The sequence below is a fragment of the Myotis myotis genome, unplaced genomic scaffold (assembly GCF_014108235.1).
Source record: "Myotis myotis isolate mMyoMyo1 unplaced genomic scaffold, mMyoMyo1.p scaffold_m19_p_7, whole genome shotgun sequence".
In the NCBI taxonomy this organism is placed as follows: Eukaryota; Metazoa; Chordata; class Mammalia; order Chiroptera; family Vespertilionidae; genus Myotis; species Myotis myotis.
In genome coordinates, this window is record NW_023416379.1 from 86004272 (window position 1) to 86020968 (window position 16697).

At 47.0% G+C, this 16697-nt stretch overlaps 1 protein-coding gene across 1 annotated transcript in view; it reads right to left on the reverse strand.

The window, feature by feature from the left end:
* The window catches only part of BICRAL (BRD4 interacting chromatin remodeling complex associated protein like), an 82237-nt gene that overhangs the window by 3501 nt on the left and 62039 nt on the right, over positions 1–16697 (reverse strand). The window contains 8 exon segments of the mRNA XM_036318296.1: positions 3–77; positions 80–229; positions 1492–1594; positions 4441–4535; positions 5977–6122; positions 7005–7066; positions 8055–8152; positions 8951–9056. Of these exon segments, the coding sequence (XP_036174189.1) occupies positions 3–77; positions 80–229; positions 1492–1594; positions 4441–4535; positions 5977–6122; positions 7005–7066; positions 8055–8152; positions 8951–9056 (835 nt within the window).

Genomic DNA, 16697 nt, shown 5'->3' on the forward strand with positions numbered 1-16697 from the left:
CCGGCCCAGGCACTCCGTCTCCTTAGAAATGTTTCCTTCCGCGGAGACCACGATGTGATTAGGCACTGGGTGGAGGGGTCGGGGTTCGCGGGCTCCGCCCCGCCGGCTTTGGCTCGGTCCCTGCTCGCGGCCTTGGTCGGAGGGAGCGAGCTGGTGGTCCGGCCGCACGGCGGCTCGCAGGCAGCGGCGTCGGGTTTGAAGGAGCAACAGAAGTCAGCTTGAAAGCCCTCTGGAAACGGAGCGGAAAGAACATGAATGAACGGAGGAGCGAGGGCCGCACCCCAGACCCAGGCGGGGGTCGGCCCGCCCGCCCCACGGAGTTGGCCTGTGTCCCAGGAGATGCCCAAGCTCAACACCCGGGCCCCGGGCTGCCGGCCTCCCGCAGGAGCCAGACAGACCTCCTTGCAGAGGCAGCTGCTGGACGGCAGAGGGAACCCGACGGGCAGCGGGCAGCGCTCCGCTTCGCCCCGCTCTCCCGTCAGTCTGTCACAGGGACTGCTCTGAAACAAATGAGATGCAGTGCCAGCCGGTTTCTTCCCCGCAGCAGCGAGCTCCAGGAGGCGGCTCGAGCAGGGGTGGGTGTGAGGGACTGTGTGCCTTGGGTGATGGCACGTCAGGCTAAGACACACGTGGGGACCTGGAATAACCAGCTGCACTCTGCCAGGTAGACATGCGTCCTGTCCAGGAAAAGAATTATCTTGTTTTCAGTAATCTTTCTTTTTTTTCCATGCAGCCTTTTATATTATCCTTCTATTGGTGCTTACCTTCTAGTTAAAACTGGTTAGCACAAGCCATCATTGGTCCAGCACCAGCATTATATGATTGTACTAGTATTTTCAAATGCTGTGATGAAATTGCCATCTTACTGCCCTGGCTGGTTTTGCTCAGTGGATAGAGCATGGGCCTGCAGACTGAAGGGTCATGGGTTCGATTCCCTGCCCTGGTTGGGGTATTCGGGAGGCAACCAATTGATGTCTCTCTCTCACATCAATGTTTCTCTCTCTCTCCCTCCATTCCACTCTCTCTAAAAAAATCAATGGAAAAATATCCTCAGGTGAGGATTAACAAAACAAACAAAAAATCTGCCATCTTACTAATGGAAAAACCAATGTGATGAGGATGGAAAGACACAGATAGTAATTTGAAGGTAAAATAGGACCGTTGTGCAAAGCACCAAGTTTGCCTGCTCCCTGGAGAACGGTGCGCATGGAAGGTATTGGGCGTCAGTCAGGCAGCAGCTGATGACAGGCTTTTGTGGTGCAGAGACTTGTGTAACAAACATCTCCCCATGCCTCGTAACCGCATAAAACATAGAATCCATATCTTGAGGATTAAAAATGGCGGCAGAGTAAGTGGATGCTACATGGACATGCTCCCAGGAATGAACTAGAATTACATCTAAAATACAGAAAAACTTCCTGAATAATCAACGGAAAACTCGAAGGAGAGAACCCTGATACCCGACGGCCGCTTTCTACCCACGTGACTTACCAGGGTCCACAAGTGCCAGCCGCTTGTCCCAGGACAGAGACGCCCTCTCCTCCTGGTTGGACATTCTGTCGATCATCACCATCTCAGCCGAGGGATTAATCCGCTGAAAAGGAGAGAGTCCAGTCATCCCAGGTGCCCTTTAACAAGCGCAAGCATCTCCCTGCATCTTTGGGACGGAAGCAGTCAGAAATGAGAGTTTAATGTCTAAGTTCCAGGTGTCCCATTCAGTCAAATTTTTCCTTGCCACATAGGATGCATTTTTTTTTAAAAAAAAATCTGTTTTTTTGTTCTTATTTTTTAATTGATTTCAGAGAAGGGAGAGGGAGAGATAGAAACTTCAATGATGAGATATAATCATTGATCGACTGCCTCCTGCATGCCCCACACTGGGAATCGAGCCACACCTGGGCAAGAGCCCTGACTGTGAATCGAACTGTGCCTTTCTGGTTCATAGGTCGATGCTCAACCACTGAGCCACACTGGCCAGGCTAGGATGCATTTATTTTATTTTTTTATTATTTTTTAAATTTTTTATTGATTTTTTTACAGAGAGGAAGGGAGAGGGATAGAAAGTTAGAAACATCAATGAGAGAGAAACATCGATCAGCTGCCTCCTACACACCCCCTACTGGGGATGTGCCTGCAACCAAGGTATATGCTCTTGACCGGAATCAAACCTGGGACCCTTGAGTCCGCAGGCCGACGCTCTATCCACTGAGCCAAACCGGTCAGGGCAGGATGCATTTTTTTTTAATTGTATTTTTACCGAAATGAGGTGAGTACTCCCGGGGCAATGATGGACATATCATCTTATCTTTTTATCTCTGTTTTTCTCTGTTTCTCTCTCTCTCTCGTTGAATTTATTGGGGAGACACCAGTTAATAAAATCATACAGGTTTGAAAATAAAATAAAAAATGTATAAATAAATAAAATAGTATTTTGGGGGGAAAGGTAATCTACACATTGGTACTAAGGGGGATGTGAAAAGTAAACCCTTCTTCTTCGCCTCCCCCTGTGCCCTTCCCACCCCCAGTGTCTCTCCCTGGAGGCACCCCATGCCTAGCAGTTTAATATACTCTTCCAGAGACAGATCATGCACATACTCACATTATGTTCTCTTTTTTTTTTATATTTTGCACACAAATGGTAGCAATAATACATGCTGTTTTGTACCTTTCTTATTCCCCTTCTGCTAACATGTTGGAAATCTTTTCCTTAGAATGATCTTTTAACTTTGCACTCTGCTATGCTTAAATTTGTCATTTTTTTAGGGCTTTCCTTAAAATTAGTTTGTGCCATACAGAATCAAATCTGAAGTTACATTTCTGGGTCTTATTTAACATGAAAACTCATGGCAGATACAATTTGACCAAACAAGTGGTCCTTTCCTCAATAATGATAGTCTTTTTGACATCTCACAATTTTGTTTTAGAAATGGTTATCAATATAAGAACACTTATTTCAGCCCTAGCCGGTTTGGCTCAGTGGATAGAGCATTGGCCTGTGGACTAAAGGGTCCTGGGTTCAATTCCAGTCAAGGGCAGGTACCTCAGTTGCAGGCTCCACCCTGACCTGGGCCCTGGTCAGGGTGCGTGCAGGAGGCAACCAATCAATGTTTCTCTCTGTCTTTCCCTCTCTCATCCACTCTCTCTAAAAATCAATGGAAAAATATCCTCTGCTGAGGATTAACAACAGCAACAACAAAAAGAACAACTATTTCAGGTTTTGGAGGCATACTTTTAAGTAAAAGTATATTAGAAATGCACATACACACACACGCACGCACGCGCACACACACACATCTAATAAAAGCCTAAGCGACCATGAGGGTGGAACAACCAGAACGACTGGTCGCTATGATGCACACTGACCACAGTGGTCAGTGAGCTCCCAAAGGGGGAGCGCTGCTCAGCCAGAAGCCAGGCTCACGGCTGGCGAGTGCAGCAGCGGTGGCGGGAGCCTCTCCCATTTCCGCAGCAGTGCTAAGGAGCAGTGAGCAGGCGGGTGGTAAGGAGCGAGGGGTCCCGGACTGCAAGAGGGCGCAGGCCGGGCTAAGGGACCTCTCTCCGCTTCCAGTGCACAAATTTCGTGCACCGAGTCTCTAGTACATATATAAGCACAAACATATCTACATATTTACAGAATATTGTGTACATGTATAATGTAGTTCAATTAATCCTCCACAGAACATTTCCAAAGTTGATCTCAAACTGAAAACCACTGAAAGAGACCAATTTATAGGTAAACGCCCACATGTTTTTAGAACTGCTAAAATCTCAGACTAGGTTTGGTCTTTCCATCATTCCCTGAGACACCTTACTCCTTTCTCTAACTGGTGCTTTAAAGGCAAGGCTAGTTCCTATTTGAGGTGTTGAAAATGTTCTGCAATTAGACAGTGGTGATGGCTGCACAATTTTGTGAATATGCTAAAAACCATCAGGTTGTACATTTGAAAATTAAGCGTGAATTTTATGACAGGCTAACAATCAAATAAAAACAAGACAAAACTAATTGTAACACCTGTCATCACCTCGTCTGTCCAGCTGCTGCTGTGAACCTTCACTGGCAGTGCCCCAGGCCTCCCCCCTCTGGGCTGGGGAGGGGCAGCACACAGCATCGGAGTGGGCCAGGTGTCGGGGCTGGGCTGCATCGGGCTCTGCTCATTGCCCGACAGACTCACTAGCTGTGATCCTGGGTGAACTACTTAACCAGAGCCTAGGTCCCTCATTTGGGACAGTCACAGGAGCACTGACGGTGAGCAACTGGTCCGCGCAATAGGTACCACCTGCTGCTGGTGGTATAACGGTCAAGTGTGAGGTTTTCTGCAAACTTAAATATCTGTGCCTTTTAAACTGCTGGGGAAACGTAATTCCTGAAGTTTTTCTCTCTGAACCAGTAGCTGTGACCTGCAGGATTTAAGAACCAAATGTGCTTGCAGCAGCGTTTACCATGGCATCCTCCAGGAGCAGGCATCTGTACTTGTGAAGCATAGCTTGGGTCCTTTTTAGGAGCTGAGTGGCAACTGTTTCAAATTCATTGTCGACTGTAAGAAGAGAGAGAGAAATAGTAAGAGAGTGCCAATCACCCATAGGTCTTCAGTTCAGGACTGAAATGCATTATTCTTCCCCTGTTCAAACAGGTCCTGTCTGTGGCCATTTTCTCTTCTCAGGTCAGCTTTTCCGTGACTGAGCATCGTGCTTCTGCACTGCCTTCCCTCACTGTCCACCGGTCTGTGATTGTGGAGACTGAGTTCAATACTAGCTTCTATTAATTTTAACTAAGAATCCACAAACAGCCCTCACCGGTTTGGCTCAGAAAGAGAGTCGGCCTGCAGACCGGAGGGTCCTGGGTTCGATTCCGGTCAAGGGCACGTACCTTGGCTGCAGGCTCCTCCCCAGCCTGGGCCCAGGTCAGGGCATGTGCAGGAGGCAACCAATCGATGTGCTTCTCTCACATCGATATTTCTCTCTGTCCTTCCCTCTCTCTGGAAAAATACCCTCAGGTGAGGATTAAAAAAAAAAGGAATCCAAAAACATAGTATTTTTAACATCACCTATAAAAGAAAATAATATCACACAGACCAGCAACAAATATCAAGCCTCCCTCCCTGCCAATCATATAAAAAAGTTAACAGCTGGGACAATGAAGTCCTACTGTCTGGACTGGGGAGACAGTGTTATCTAAAGACAAACTAGCTCATGGTCCCTTGCAGGCCATGGTGCTGTGGCTCTGTCCTTGTTGGTTGGTCGCCAAGGTCTCACATTTCTACTTCACTCTTAGAGTCTTCACGCCCCTGCCCAATGTTGGACCGGGGCCTCCCCGGGAAGCTCACATGGACTGACCGAGACCAGGACGCTCAGCTCAGAGACCCCTGGTGCCACAGTGGCCTGTGGGGTTATGGCCGGTTCACCTTTCCTGCGGGAGCGAGCCTGGCAGCTGAAGAGGATGCGAGCAGTGGGGGAACTCTGGAGGCAGCCTGGGCATGGTGGTGGGAGGGAGGCAGAACTAGGCGAGCTGCACCGCTGGGGAGGCAGCGGGTCAGGAGGGAGACCGGGCTGAGTTCCAGGTTGGGACAAGGAACTTATCCTTAGCCCCTTTTTGCCAGTTTCTTGACAAACAGCAATGCCCTGGACTCACTTTGGAACCTGTAAGAATGTCTGGGGCTGAAGGATTGATGCAACTCATAGAACTGGTAGTGGGAGCTAAGGGTGTGCACTCGCCTAAACAGGAGGACTCCGCCTGAGGCCCTGGGCAGAGCCGTCCCCTCTGCAGCCAGCAGCCCAAACAATGCTGTGCCTTTACCGCCCCCAAGATGTGTCCATAAAAGCCTCTGGCACGTGGGTATCCCTTCCCAGAACACTGAGAAGAATAAGCCACGACCCTAAACGCAGACTGGGAAACAGTAAATAAACTGTGATAAAAACAATAGCTGGCTACCATCTGGGGGCATCCCCAGAGGGCGCTGAGGGGTCAGGGCGGCTTACCCTTCCTCAAGTCCTCCTCGGTGGGCATGGAGCCCTGGCACACGTGGTGAGAGAGCAGCCTCTGCACCGCGTCACCGAGAGACCGGAACTGACTTTTATCGGGCGTCACGGCGTGGGCTTGGTCCCTCTGCAGCTGCTGGAGGATGCTGCAAGAGAGAAACTGCACGTCGATGCAGAGTCACGGGAAGAAACGGAACCCCTCCCTGAGAGAGAAGGAACGGGATCCTTTGCATGCAGAGAGAGTAAGACATACAGGAATGTTACTGTTCAAAGTATAGCACGTCTGGTTTTCCTACAGTTTCACACTTTGTACACCAGGGTGGTTCAGAGTTCGGTGTAACCACCCACAGGGAAGGCACACTCTGGCCCTGGCCTCGGAAGCTCAGTGTTCCTACCAACCACGCACGCGTGGGGCTCACCCAGACCGGCAACGCCTGAGCAACGGCCAACCACGCTTATGCGAACATTTCTGTTCTGAACATAGGAGTTTATCAAACCATGCTCCCCTCAGAGACGCCTGGCCAGCCACAGGGCACGTGGTATACTGAGACGGCAAAGGCTGCTTCTCCTTAAGAACGAAAGAGCATCCCTAGCCAGTTTGGCTCAGAGCGGTTGGCCTGTGAACTGAAGGGTCCTGGGTTCGATTCCAATCAAGGGCACATGCCCAGGTTACGGGCTCAACCCCCAGTAGGGGGCGTGCAGGAAGCAGCTGATCAATGATTATCTCTCATCATTGATGTTTCTCTCTCTCTCTCTCTCTCTCTCTCTCTCTCTCTCTCTCTTTCCCCCTTCCTCCCTGAAATCAATAAAAATATATTTAAAAAAAAGAATAAGAGAGCAGACAGTAACCTCAAACTACATTTGAGATATTTATAGGTCCTAACGGAAACAAATTGTAGGAATGGGTTTTCAAAGTATATGTTTACAAATACCGTATGTATTGCTATAACCTGACTTCTGTGGTATATGTACTGAAGGTTAGGAACCTAGAGGAATGTTCAAAATGAGTGGTAGCCAAGGTCACTCACAAAGCCCCTTTAGTTAGCTGTTTTGCGGCAGGCCTCTTCTGTCCTCCCGAATGACCATCCACCTACGGACAAAACACATCTTTTATTCCCTTTTCTTGAAAACACAAGCAGGATGCAGTTACACATAAAGGTCACCATGTTTTGAGTACTTTCAACTCGCCATTGAGAGCGTATTCTAAGGATGTAGAATTTGCTCTGAAAGCCCATAGACGCGTGTGGCGGAGTGGCACTGTGTCAGATCATGAAAGCTGTGCCATAGCTCCTTGGGAGGACTCAGCCTGGACCTTAAAGCCCAAATCCCCACCTCCCTCTGCGAGTGCATCCTTGTATTTCTGAGGAAGTATATTTGTGGGTACCAACTCCATGAACATCTGGAAATTCAGTCGACATCACTGAGTTCATCTTCTCAGTGATAAAAAAGGGAGCAAACACTTTGAGCTCCTTCATAGTTAGGAGTGCAATCTAGTAGGCGTTTCTATAATGTTACGGAACCTGAGAATGAACCAGATCCTTGCCTGAGGGGGCCAGGCAGACCCGGACTACAACAAGTTTCACTAAACTATCACGGATTGCTAAGTCTGATGGAGAAGAAACAGGCCTCCGTAAGCGGAAAACACTTTCCCTCCTTTTTGGATCAGTGTTGAGTTAAAAGACCATAGGGACTACTTCATACACTCCCGGTTGTTACTACAGAAAAAGACCTCAGTATAACTAAGAGGAATAACCCACTTTGATATGATAGTGATATCATTCAATAGTAAACTACATATTTTGAGTGCCTACTCTGTGTTGGCTGCTGGGATACTATTAATTGATGAAAACGTGATAGCACTGTGAACATGTGAGAAGCAGAACAGACACATTCATCCCATAAACATCAACATAGCAAGGCCGGGACCTGGGGGAAGGTCTTCAGTGAGCACGTTTGTGGTCACACAGGCACCGGGCTGACTGTGGAGACAGTGCCGGCAGCAGTAAGCGCGCAGATGATAACACATTTCCTTTCAATGACACTGAATGTTGAAAGAAGCTTCGTAAACTGTATTCTACCTGCACAGCTGGCTGGCCAGGAGAGGATCCTACGTTTTCCTGCTGAGGTTGTGCGGTTCCTAAGGATGCGGATATAACTTTGCTTCCAGAATCCTGCCCTATTTGAATGAACACACAAGAAAGACAATGTTCAACAGAAACAGTAAAGCAGGCCCATCGTACAACCCTGGACACGGTGCGCACAGGTGACGGAACAGTCCGAAAGGGCTTCCTTATCATGGATGCTTGATGTGAGGAAGGGGAGCAGGAAGTACATTTATCGACAAAACCTCTGGAGGCAGAGGCGGGGGTTAGTAAAGCCCAGTTAGAATAATAAGTAGAAATAAATACGTATGTAAATAAATAAAAGCTGTCAATGCTCCAGTTTCAAATTACCTATGGTCTGAGGAATAGGCCTCAAGCTAGTAATCTGTCAGCATTACCAAAACGCACAACACTCACAACTGAAAGAAAGGGAGGCCCAAGTAGGGGACTGACTAGGCGCGCTCATGCTTTTGTCTTTCTAGTGCTTACTGAGCAGTGCAGGTGTTTGAAGCTTTAGGAAAAGCGGGAGGCACTGGCACAGGATTTTCAGTCTGGGTGGGATTCTAAATCTACATATAGGAAGCAGCACAAGGATAATTACAAAGCCACCTGTGCCATAGAATGCTAGATTGTGTTGTTTCTAAGCAGCACATTATTTCACGTAATTTAATTAGAAGCGCTTGTTTCTTGCTTAGTGGTGTATAAACTGATGCTACAGGTGCAACGTGAAAAGGAGAGAGAAGAAAGGAATGATCAGAGTAGAGGTGCGAGTGCGTCAGAAAGACTGTATGCAGGAGGAGGGGTGCGAGAAGTGTCCTGGGTGGCGGGAGACAGGGACGAGCTAAGGGGAGCTTGCGACGAAGGCTCCTGACCTGGCAGTGCGGTGCTCAGGAGGCCAGGAATCTGTGCTTGCCTCAGGCCATCAGGGGTCTTGGAAGCAGAAATGGGGCAAGTCTGATTCAAACATTTCTTCTGAGCCTGTCAAAACATTGCCAAGATGGAAACATTAATTTCATGAGTAAAAGCTTTAATAGATTACTTAATGCCAACCACGGCTGTTAATGCCTACCTGGCATTACCTTCAGCTTAGATTACAAACCAAACAGAAGTCCTAACACGCTCTCCTTTCACACTGGAGAATGAAGAGCACCTCAAACCTGCAGGCACACTGGCCTTTCAGGCCTGTTAGCCGGGAGCCGGACCGACAGCAGACCGCCCTCTGCTCGGGGAACCACGCTTGTGGAGCTCAGACACAAGCTGAGCCAGAACTCTTTCCATCCCCGGCAATTTTATATGCCGCCTGCCAGGATTATGACCCCGACGGTCAGTCCTGACGTGGTGTCTGCACTGGCTTCGAGCACCTGGTCAGGGCCCATGTGCCAACCCCAGATGGACTGTCTACACCCACGTTCTTCTGTGCAGAGGGTTGAAAGTACGTTTTACCTGCTTCATGTCAACATCAGGTGGCATGTAACTGGGAAATGTAAACTCAATCAAACACTGGCCTAAGCAAATACTATTAGAAACATTAATCTGATATTTAAACTGTTGTGTGCGTCTTTTCTATACATGAGGAAGATGAATTGGATGATTTTTTAAAAAACTTATTATTATTAAATATATTTTTATTGATTTTAGAGAGGAAGGGAGAAGGAGAGAGAGAAACATCAATGATGAGAGAGAATTATTGATGGGCTGCCTCCTGCACGCCCCCTATTGGGGATCGAGCCCGCAACCTGGGCATGTGCCCTTGACTAGTATCGAACCCAGGACCCACAGGCCGACGGTCCGCAGGCCGACGCTCTATCCACTGAGCCAAACCAGCTAAGGCTGGATGATGTTTGAGGACTCCAAGTTCTTTTTCACTAAAAGCATCTGTTACCTCTATAAAGCATTTAAGGTAAGACAATAAAGGGCTTTTAAACTACTTTCCACTTTTAATCCTTTATGTTATGCTACTTCATCATGCCTCAGGTTTTCAGAGTTTTTTCTTCAGTTTTCTATTTTGTATAGTGGATTTAGAGTTCAGCCTAACCATCTCCACAGGCGCCTTAAACTGTGACCCTGGCCTAAGTGCAATGTTCTCACCAACCGTTCACGTGTGGGTGCTCATATAGACCTGGCATCGCCTGACCAACTAAGCTCATGTTAGTTCTGTCCTTACAGCGTTGGAAACGGTCCCCTGGTTCATCCTGCCATTAGCAGGGCAGGGCAGACCTTACACCACTCTAGGCAGACTGACAATAAGTTCTTAGTATGAAAACCCTGGGGGAAAATTCTCCAGTTTTCATGTATTTCTCCCAGAATGTCACTCCACACCCTCCCACCCCAGGGGATCTCTTCCCCAGCGGACACGTGCTGAGGAGAGGCCTGGGGCTCGCGGTGAGTGCAGGCCTCCTCACAAACGTTTCCGGGGGGTACACTAAGGGCCACTCCCAGGAAGAAACAAAACACACAGAAGTTGGGACAGAGCAAGGCTATGCACGGGACTCTGAGATAACGAGATCAACAGAAAAATAGAGAAACCAGAATTTATATGGACGGCAGTGTGGCCAGTACACGACGTTTGGAATTCCACCAATATGCCTCGTTCACCGTTCACACGACACAGAAGAACACCATCCTGACTGCTTCAGAGAGCACACCTTTTGTTTTGAGAAAATGCTCTCCCTCTTATTTATCGGACATGACCTGGAATGACTCTTAGCTACTAAACAGTCAAATAAATCAAAATCCATGCAGACGTTAAGGAGTAAAACTATAAAGAAAAGCAAGGGGAAAAAAAGAGAAAAGCAAGAAAGAGATCTCCATGAAAGTCAGGAGAGGCACACAGAAGAGGGTGTTTCTGGGGGTGGTGGTAATATTTTATTTCTTGAGTGGCTAAATGGATGGGTATTTGCTCTATAATTATTTAACTGTACATTTATGTTTTATGCATTTTTTTCTAAATGTGTTCTATTTCACAATACAGAAGCGTAAAAAGAAAAAAAGAAAAACAATCTAATGTAATGTCAACATTGGAAATCTGCCATCATTTGAGGGTATAGGCACGGGCGTGTCTGACACCACGGCTGGGTCTGCAGAGGCGTGTCTCCTCTCAGCGCGTTTGGGCCCGTGTGTTACAGCCCCCTGATGGGCCCGTGTGTTACAGCCCCCTGGTGGGCCCGTGTGTTACAGCCCCCTGGTGGGCCCGTGTGTTACAGCCCCCTGGTGGGCCCGTGTGTTACAGCCCCCTGGTGGGCCCGTGTGTTACAGCCCCCTGGTGGGCCCGTGTGTTACAGCCCCCTGGTGGGCCCGTGTGTTACAGCCCCCTGGTGGGCCCGTGTGGGTGCTGAGCATCGGCACCTGAGTTCTCAGCCTCTGCTGCCCGTGCTCCTCGCTGCGTCCCTTCCCTTGGGACTAGGACTGTCAATGTAACTGTCACGCTGTGGGGGCAGCGGGAGGTTGGTGGGGGGGTGGGCCAGGTGGAAGCTGGTCTGGCGCCTACACTGGAATCCCCTGACTCACCAGGTCTGCATGTTTGGAAAGATCCGCTCTGTCTCCAGAAGTGCACTGGTTGCTCCCAGTCCACTCACTGCTGGGCAGGACTTTTGCTGTCTGGTTCACTGTGGGATCCCAGCACCAGAACAGGCCTGCACCACAGTGAGCACCCAGAAAACAGTTGTTAAATAACAATGAGCAAGGAGCATTCGAGAGCTTGCTCCCGGCCTATGCCATCAGATGGGCTCAAATAAACTCTTATAAAAACTCGTATCCATGCTCAGCCGGTGTGGCTCAGTGCTTGAGCGTTAACCTATAAACCAGGAGGTCACAGTTCAATTCCAGGTCAGGGCACATGCCCGGGTTGCGGGCTCAACTCCTAGTAGGGGGTGCGCAAGAGGCAGCTGATCAATGATTCTCATCATTGATGTTTCTCTCTCTCTCCCCCTCTCCCTCTCTCTCTGAAATTAATAAAAATATATTTTAAAAATCTTATAAAAATAAAAAATAAAAACAGTGAATGAGGCACACTGTCTCTGGGGTGTGCCTGTGCCTTCCCCATCCCCCCATCTTCCCCCGACACCTTACAGCTCCAGAGGTCCTCTTCTGCCTCTATAACTTATTCTCTGAGCCCGCCCTGCTGGCTCACTTTTTCTACGTCTATGACTTTCTAAATAAACTTTCTCTTATAATTGGAAAAAAAAAGAGTGAATGAATTCCACTGCAGCAGAAGTCACAGGGCCTGTCCCTCCTCCCAGTCCAGCTCTCCTCTCCCCAGGAGCCATCAACTTTCTCCTATTCCAGCGATGGCGAGCCTATGACACGCGTGTCAGAGGTGACACGTGAACTCATTTTTTTGGTTGATTTTTCTTTGTTAAATGGCATTTAAATATATAAAATAAATATCAAAAAATATAAGTCTTTGTTTTACTATGGTTGCAAATATCAAAAAATTTCTATATGTGACACGGCACCAGAGTTAAGTTAGGGTTTTTCAAAATGCTGGCACGCCGAGCTCAAAAGGTTCGCCATCACTGCCCTATTCCTATGCCCACAGATGAAAATCTTCCAGAAATAACATTTACCATTCTGTGGTTTTTACTGAACTCTGAGGGAAGACCTGCTCTTGGAATGTATTTTCTTCACAAATAGAGAAGCTACTTAAGGATATTTGGTTGTACTTGGCTCCAAGAACTCTGCTAATATCAATGTACAATTTTAACTCTTTAGACCCCATGAATTATCATGACACCATGAATCAGAATACTTAATATGTTAATTTCAATCTCTGTGGCACACTTTGAAAGAAGCCAATTACAGATTAGATGATCCAACTAAAAGTCTGGTCATCAATGCATTCCTTAGACTGACTTGGGACCAAAATGGGGAACTGTGGACAAAAAGGGTCCTGGAAAGTATCCTTGCAAGGTGATCTGATCATAAATTCCTAAGTGGGCAGGTAATGGTGGGCAGCCACCCCAGACTTAAAGCGTTTTAGTAAAAGGTTTGTCTTTGCTTTAAGTAAGCCCTGTCGTTTTTATGCATCTAGGTTTACACACATTTGATATAAGCCAGAACCACCCTCAAGAGAGCACACAATCTTGCTAACGATCCAGGCCCCGCCTTGCTTTCTCCCATCCTCATGTAATCTTTCTTATATTCCCCCTTAATCTCAGATGCATAAAAAAGCTGCAAAACTGTCATTTTTGGGGAGCATCTGAGATCTTGCTCCTGGCATATGTCCTCAGTTTGACTCAAACTCTTGTAAAAATTAAAAACAAATAAATAACAAATTAGCAAGATGTTATTTACCCAACAACAGGCATTTGCTGAATGAGAGAAACCATTTGGGATCTGCCCAACCACACTCTCACCTGGGAAATGCCCCACTGCCATGGAGCTGTGTCAGAGCCAGCGGTTAGAGGACACACACAGACAAGTTACCTGCCAGAGGGGCGAAGAGCTAAAATCCAGGGAAGGAGCACCTTTTCTTCCATCTAAAAGTGCCAAGCCTGCCAGGGGAGCAGAGGGGCATCTTTTTGATGTTGGCACCTGGTACAGAGCAGCAGAGACCCTGCATGCCACCTACTCACGTCACCCACAGCCCTATCCTCTGCCCACGAGGGGCCAATCAGACTCTCTCCTGGGAGTTTAGAGTGGGTGGGGGGAGGGGGGAGGAGAGGTAAATGCCCAAGCGCAGTGGTTCTTTTGTGCAAGTTTATAGACTGATTGTATCAAGATCACCTGGGGCGCTTCTGAAAGACAAAGTTTCTGGGTTCTGATCACCAAGATCGATTCAGAAGTCCAATGTGGGGCTTAGGCTTTTAGGCGTTTAAAAGGCTCTCCAGGTGATGTGAATGCTTTGCTGAGTTCTGAAGCCACTGCGCTTGTAGTCTCTGTTACATGCTGGGTAGTAACGTAAAGCTGGCCTGGTGGCCATGTCGGTCCAGCTGAAGAGTGGGAGAGAGCAGGGACGGACAGATAAGCGGCCACACTATCTCGAGGAGGCCGAGGGAGCAGCATGGACTGGCTTCCGACCCTTAGAAGGGGCTGCACTCTACTAGTATTTTCTGGACATTCCCCTTGTTTTGCGAAATGTGTTAGGGTGAGTTTCTTTTTTTATTTTATTTTATATTATTTTATTTATTATCTTATTTTATTATTCTATTTTATTTTTATTTTATTGTTTAAAGTATTACAAATAGTAGTACATATGTCTCATTTTTTCCCCATTGACCTTCCCCTGGCCTCCCCTAACTCCCGGCACATGCCCTTACCCCCCACCCCAGTGTCTTGCGTCCATAGGTTCAGCTTATATGCATGCATACAAGTCCTTTGGTTGATCTCTTACCCCCCCAGCCTTCCTGCTATAGTTTGACCGTCTATTTTATTGCTTTTGGGGGTGAGTTTCTGATAGTTGCAACCCAAAGTACCACGACGGAGACACCTGGGTGTCAACTGTACATACAGTGCTGTGGCAGCCACAGAGAGGTGGCTGAAGAGTACCAAACTCAGGTTTTGTCCTCTCAAAGCTTGCCGTCCAGAGAAGACATAAACAAGTGAAAGAACATTCCGTGTTCATGGATGGGTAGAATCAACATCATTAAAATGTCCGTACTACCCAAGGCAATCTACAGAGTCAATGCAATCCCTATTAAAATGCCAACAGCATACTTCACAGATCTAGATCTAACACTACAAAAATTTATTTGGAACCAAAAAGACCCTGAATAGCTGCAGCAATCTAGAGAAAGAAGAACAAAGTTGGAGGAATCACAATGCCAAATATCAAGTTATACTACAAAGCCACTATAATCAAAACAGCCTGGTACTGGCACAGGAACAGACATATAGCTCAATGGAACAGAACAGAGACTCCAGAAATCAACCCAAGCCATTACACTCAATATTTAACAAAGGAGGCAAGAACATACAATGGAGTAAAAAAGTCTCCTCAATAAATAGTTTTGGGATAATTGGACAAATAAATGCAAAAAAATGAAACTAGACCATCAACTTACACCATACACAAAAATAAACTGAAAATGGATAAAAGCCTTAAACGTAAGTCGGGAAACCATAAAAATCCTAGAAGAAACTATAGGCAGCAAAATCCCAGACATCTCTTGGAGCAATATGTTTAGGATACAACTCTTAGGGCAAAGGAAACTGAGAAAAAATAAACAAATGGGACTATCTATAATAATAAAAGGGTAATATGCTAATTAGACCGTTCATCCTTCCTGAGGAAGCCAGGGCCGGAGGGAAGCAGCCTGGGTCCTGGGTGCCTGCTGGCAGCCGGAGGAGGGAAGCCTGGGTCCTGGGTGCCGGAGGGAAGCGGGTGCCAGCAGCTGGAGGAAGAAAGGCCTACTCTTGCACGAATTTTCGTACACTGGGCCTCTAGTATAAAAATAAAAAGCTTCTGCCCTAGCTGGTTTGGCTCAGTGGATAGAATGTTGGCCTGAGGACTGAAGGGTTCCAGGTTCGATTCTGGTCAAGGGCACCTGTCCGGTTGCAGGCTTGATCCCCAGTGTAGGGCGAGCAGGAGGCAGCCGATCAATGATTCTCTCACATCATTGATGTTCCTATCTCTCCCTCTCCCTTCCTCTCTGAAATCAATTAATAATAAAATAAATAAATGAATAACTTATGCACAGTAAAAGAAACCATCAACAAAACGAAAAGGGAGTCCACGGTATGAGAACATATTTGACAATGATATATCTGATAAAGGGTTAATATCCAAAATATATAAGTGACTCATATAACTTAACAGGAGGAAAACAAACAATCCAATCAAAAAATGGGCAAAGGACCTAAATAAACACTTATCTGCCCTAACTGGTTTGGCTCAGTGGATAGAGCGTAGGCCTGCGGACTGAGAGGTCCCAGGTTCGATTCCGGTCAAGGGCATGTACCTTGGTTGCGGGCACATCCCCAGTAGGGAGTGTGCAGGAGGCAGCTGATCGATGTTTCTCTCTCATCGATGTTTCTGACTCTCTATCCCTCTCCCTTCCTCTCTGTAAAATATCAATAAAATATATTAAAAAAATAAATAAACACTTATCCAAAGTGGACATACAGATGGCCAAGAGGCATATGAAAAAATGCTCAAAGTCACTGATCATCTGAGATATGCAAATTAAAACGGCAATGAAGTATCACCTCACACCTGCCAGAATGGCTACCATCAACCACTCAACAAATGATAAGTGCTTATGAGGATGTGGAGAAAAGGGAACCCTCTTACTCTGCTGGTGGGAATGCCAATGGTGCAGCCACTATGGAAAACAGTATGGAGTTTCCTCAAAAAATTAAATATGAAACTGCCATTTGACCCAGTGATCCCACTTCTAGAAATATATCTTAAGAATCCAGAAACACTAATCAAAAATAACGTATGCACCCCTATGTTCATAGCAGCACAATTTACAATACTAAGATCTGGAAACAGCCCAAGTGCCCATCAGTAGGTGAGTGGATAAAAAAGCTGTGGTACATTTGTACCATGGAATACTATGCAGCAGTAAAAAAGAAGAATCTCTTACCCTTTGAGACAGCATGGAGGGACCTGGAGAGTATCATGCTAAGTGAAATAAGTCAGTCAGAGAAAGATAAATATTACATGATGGCACTCAT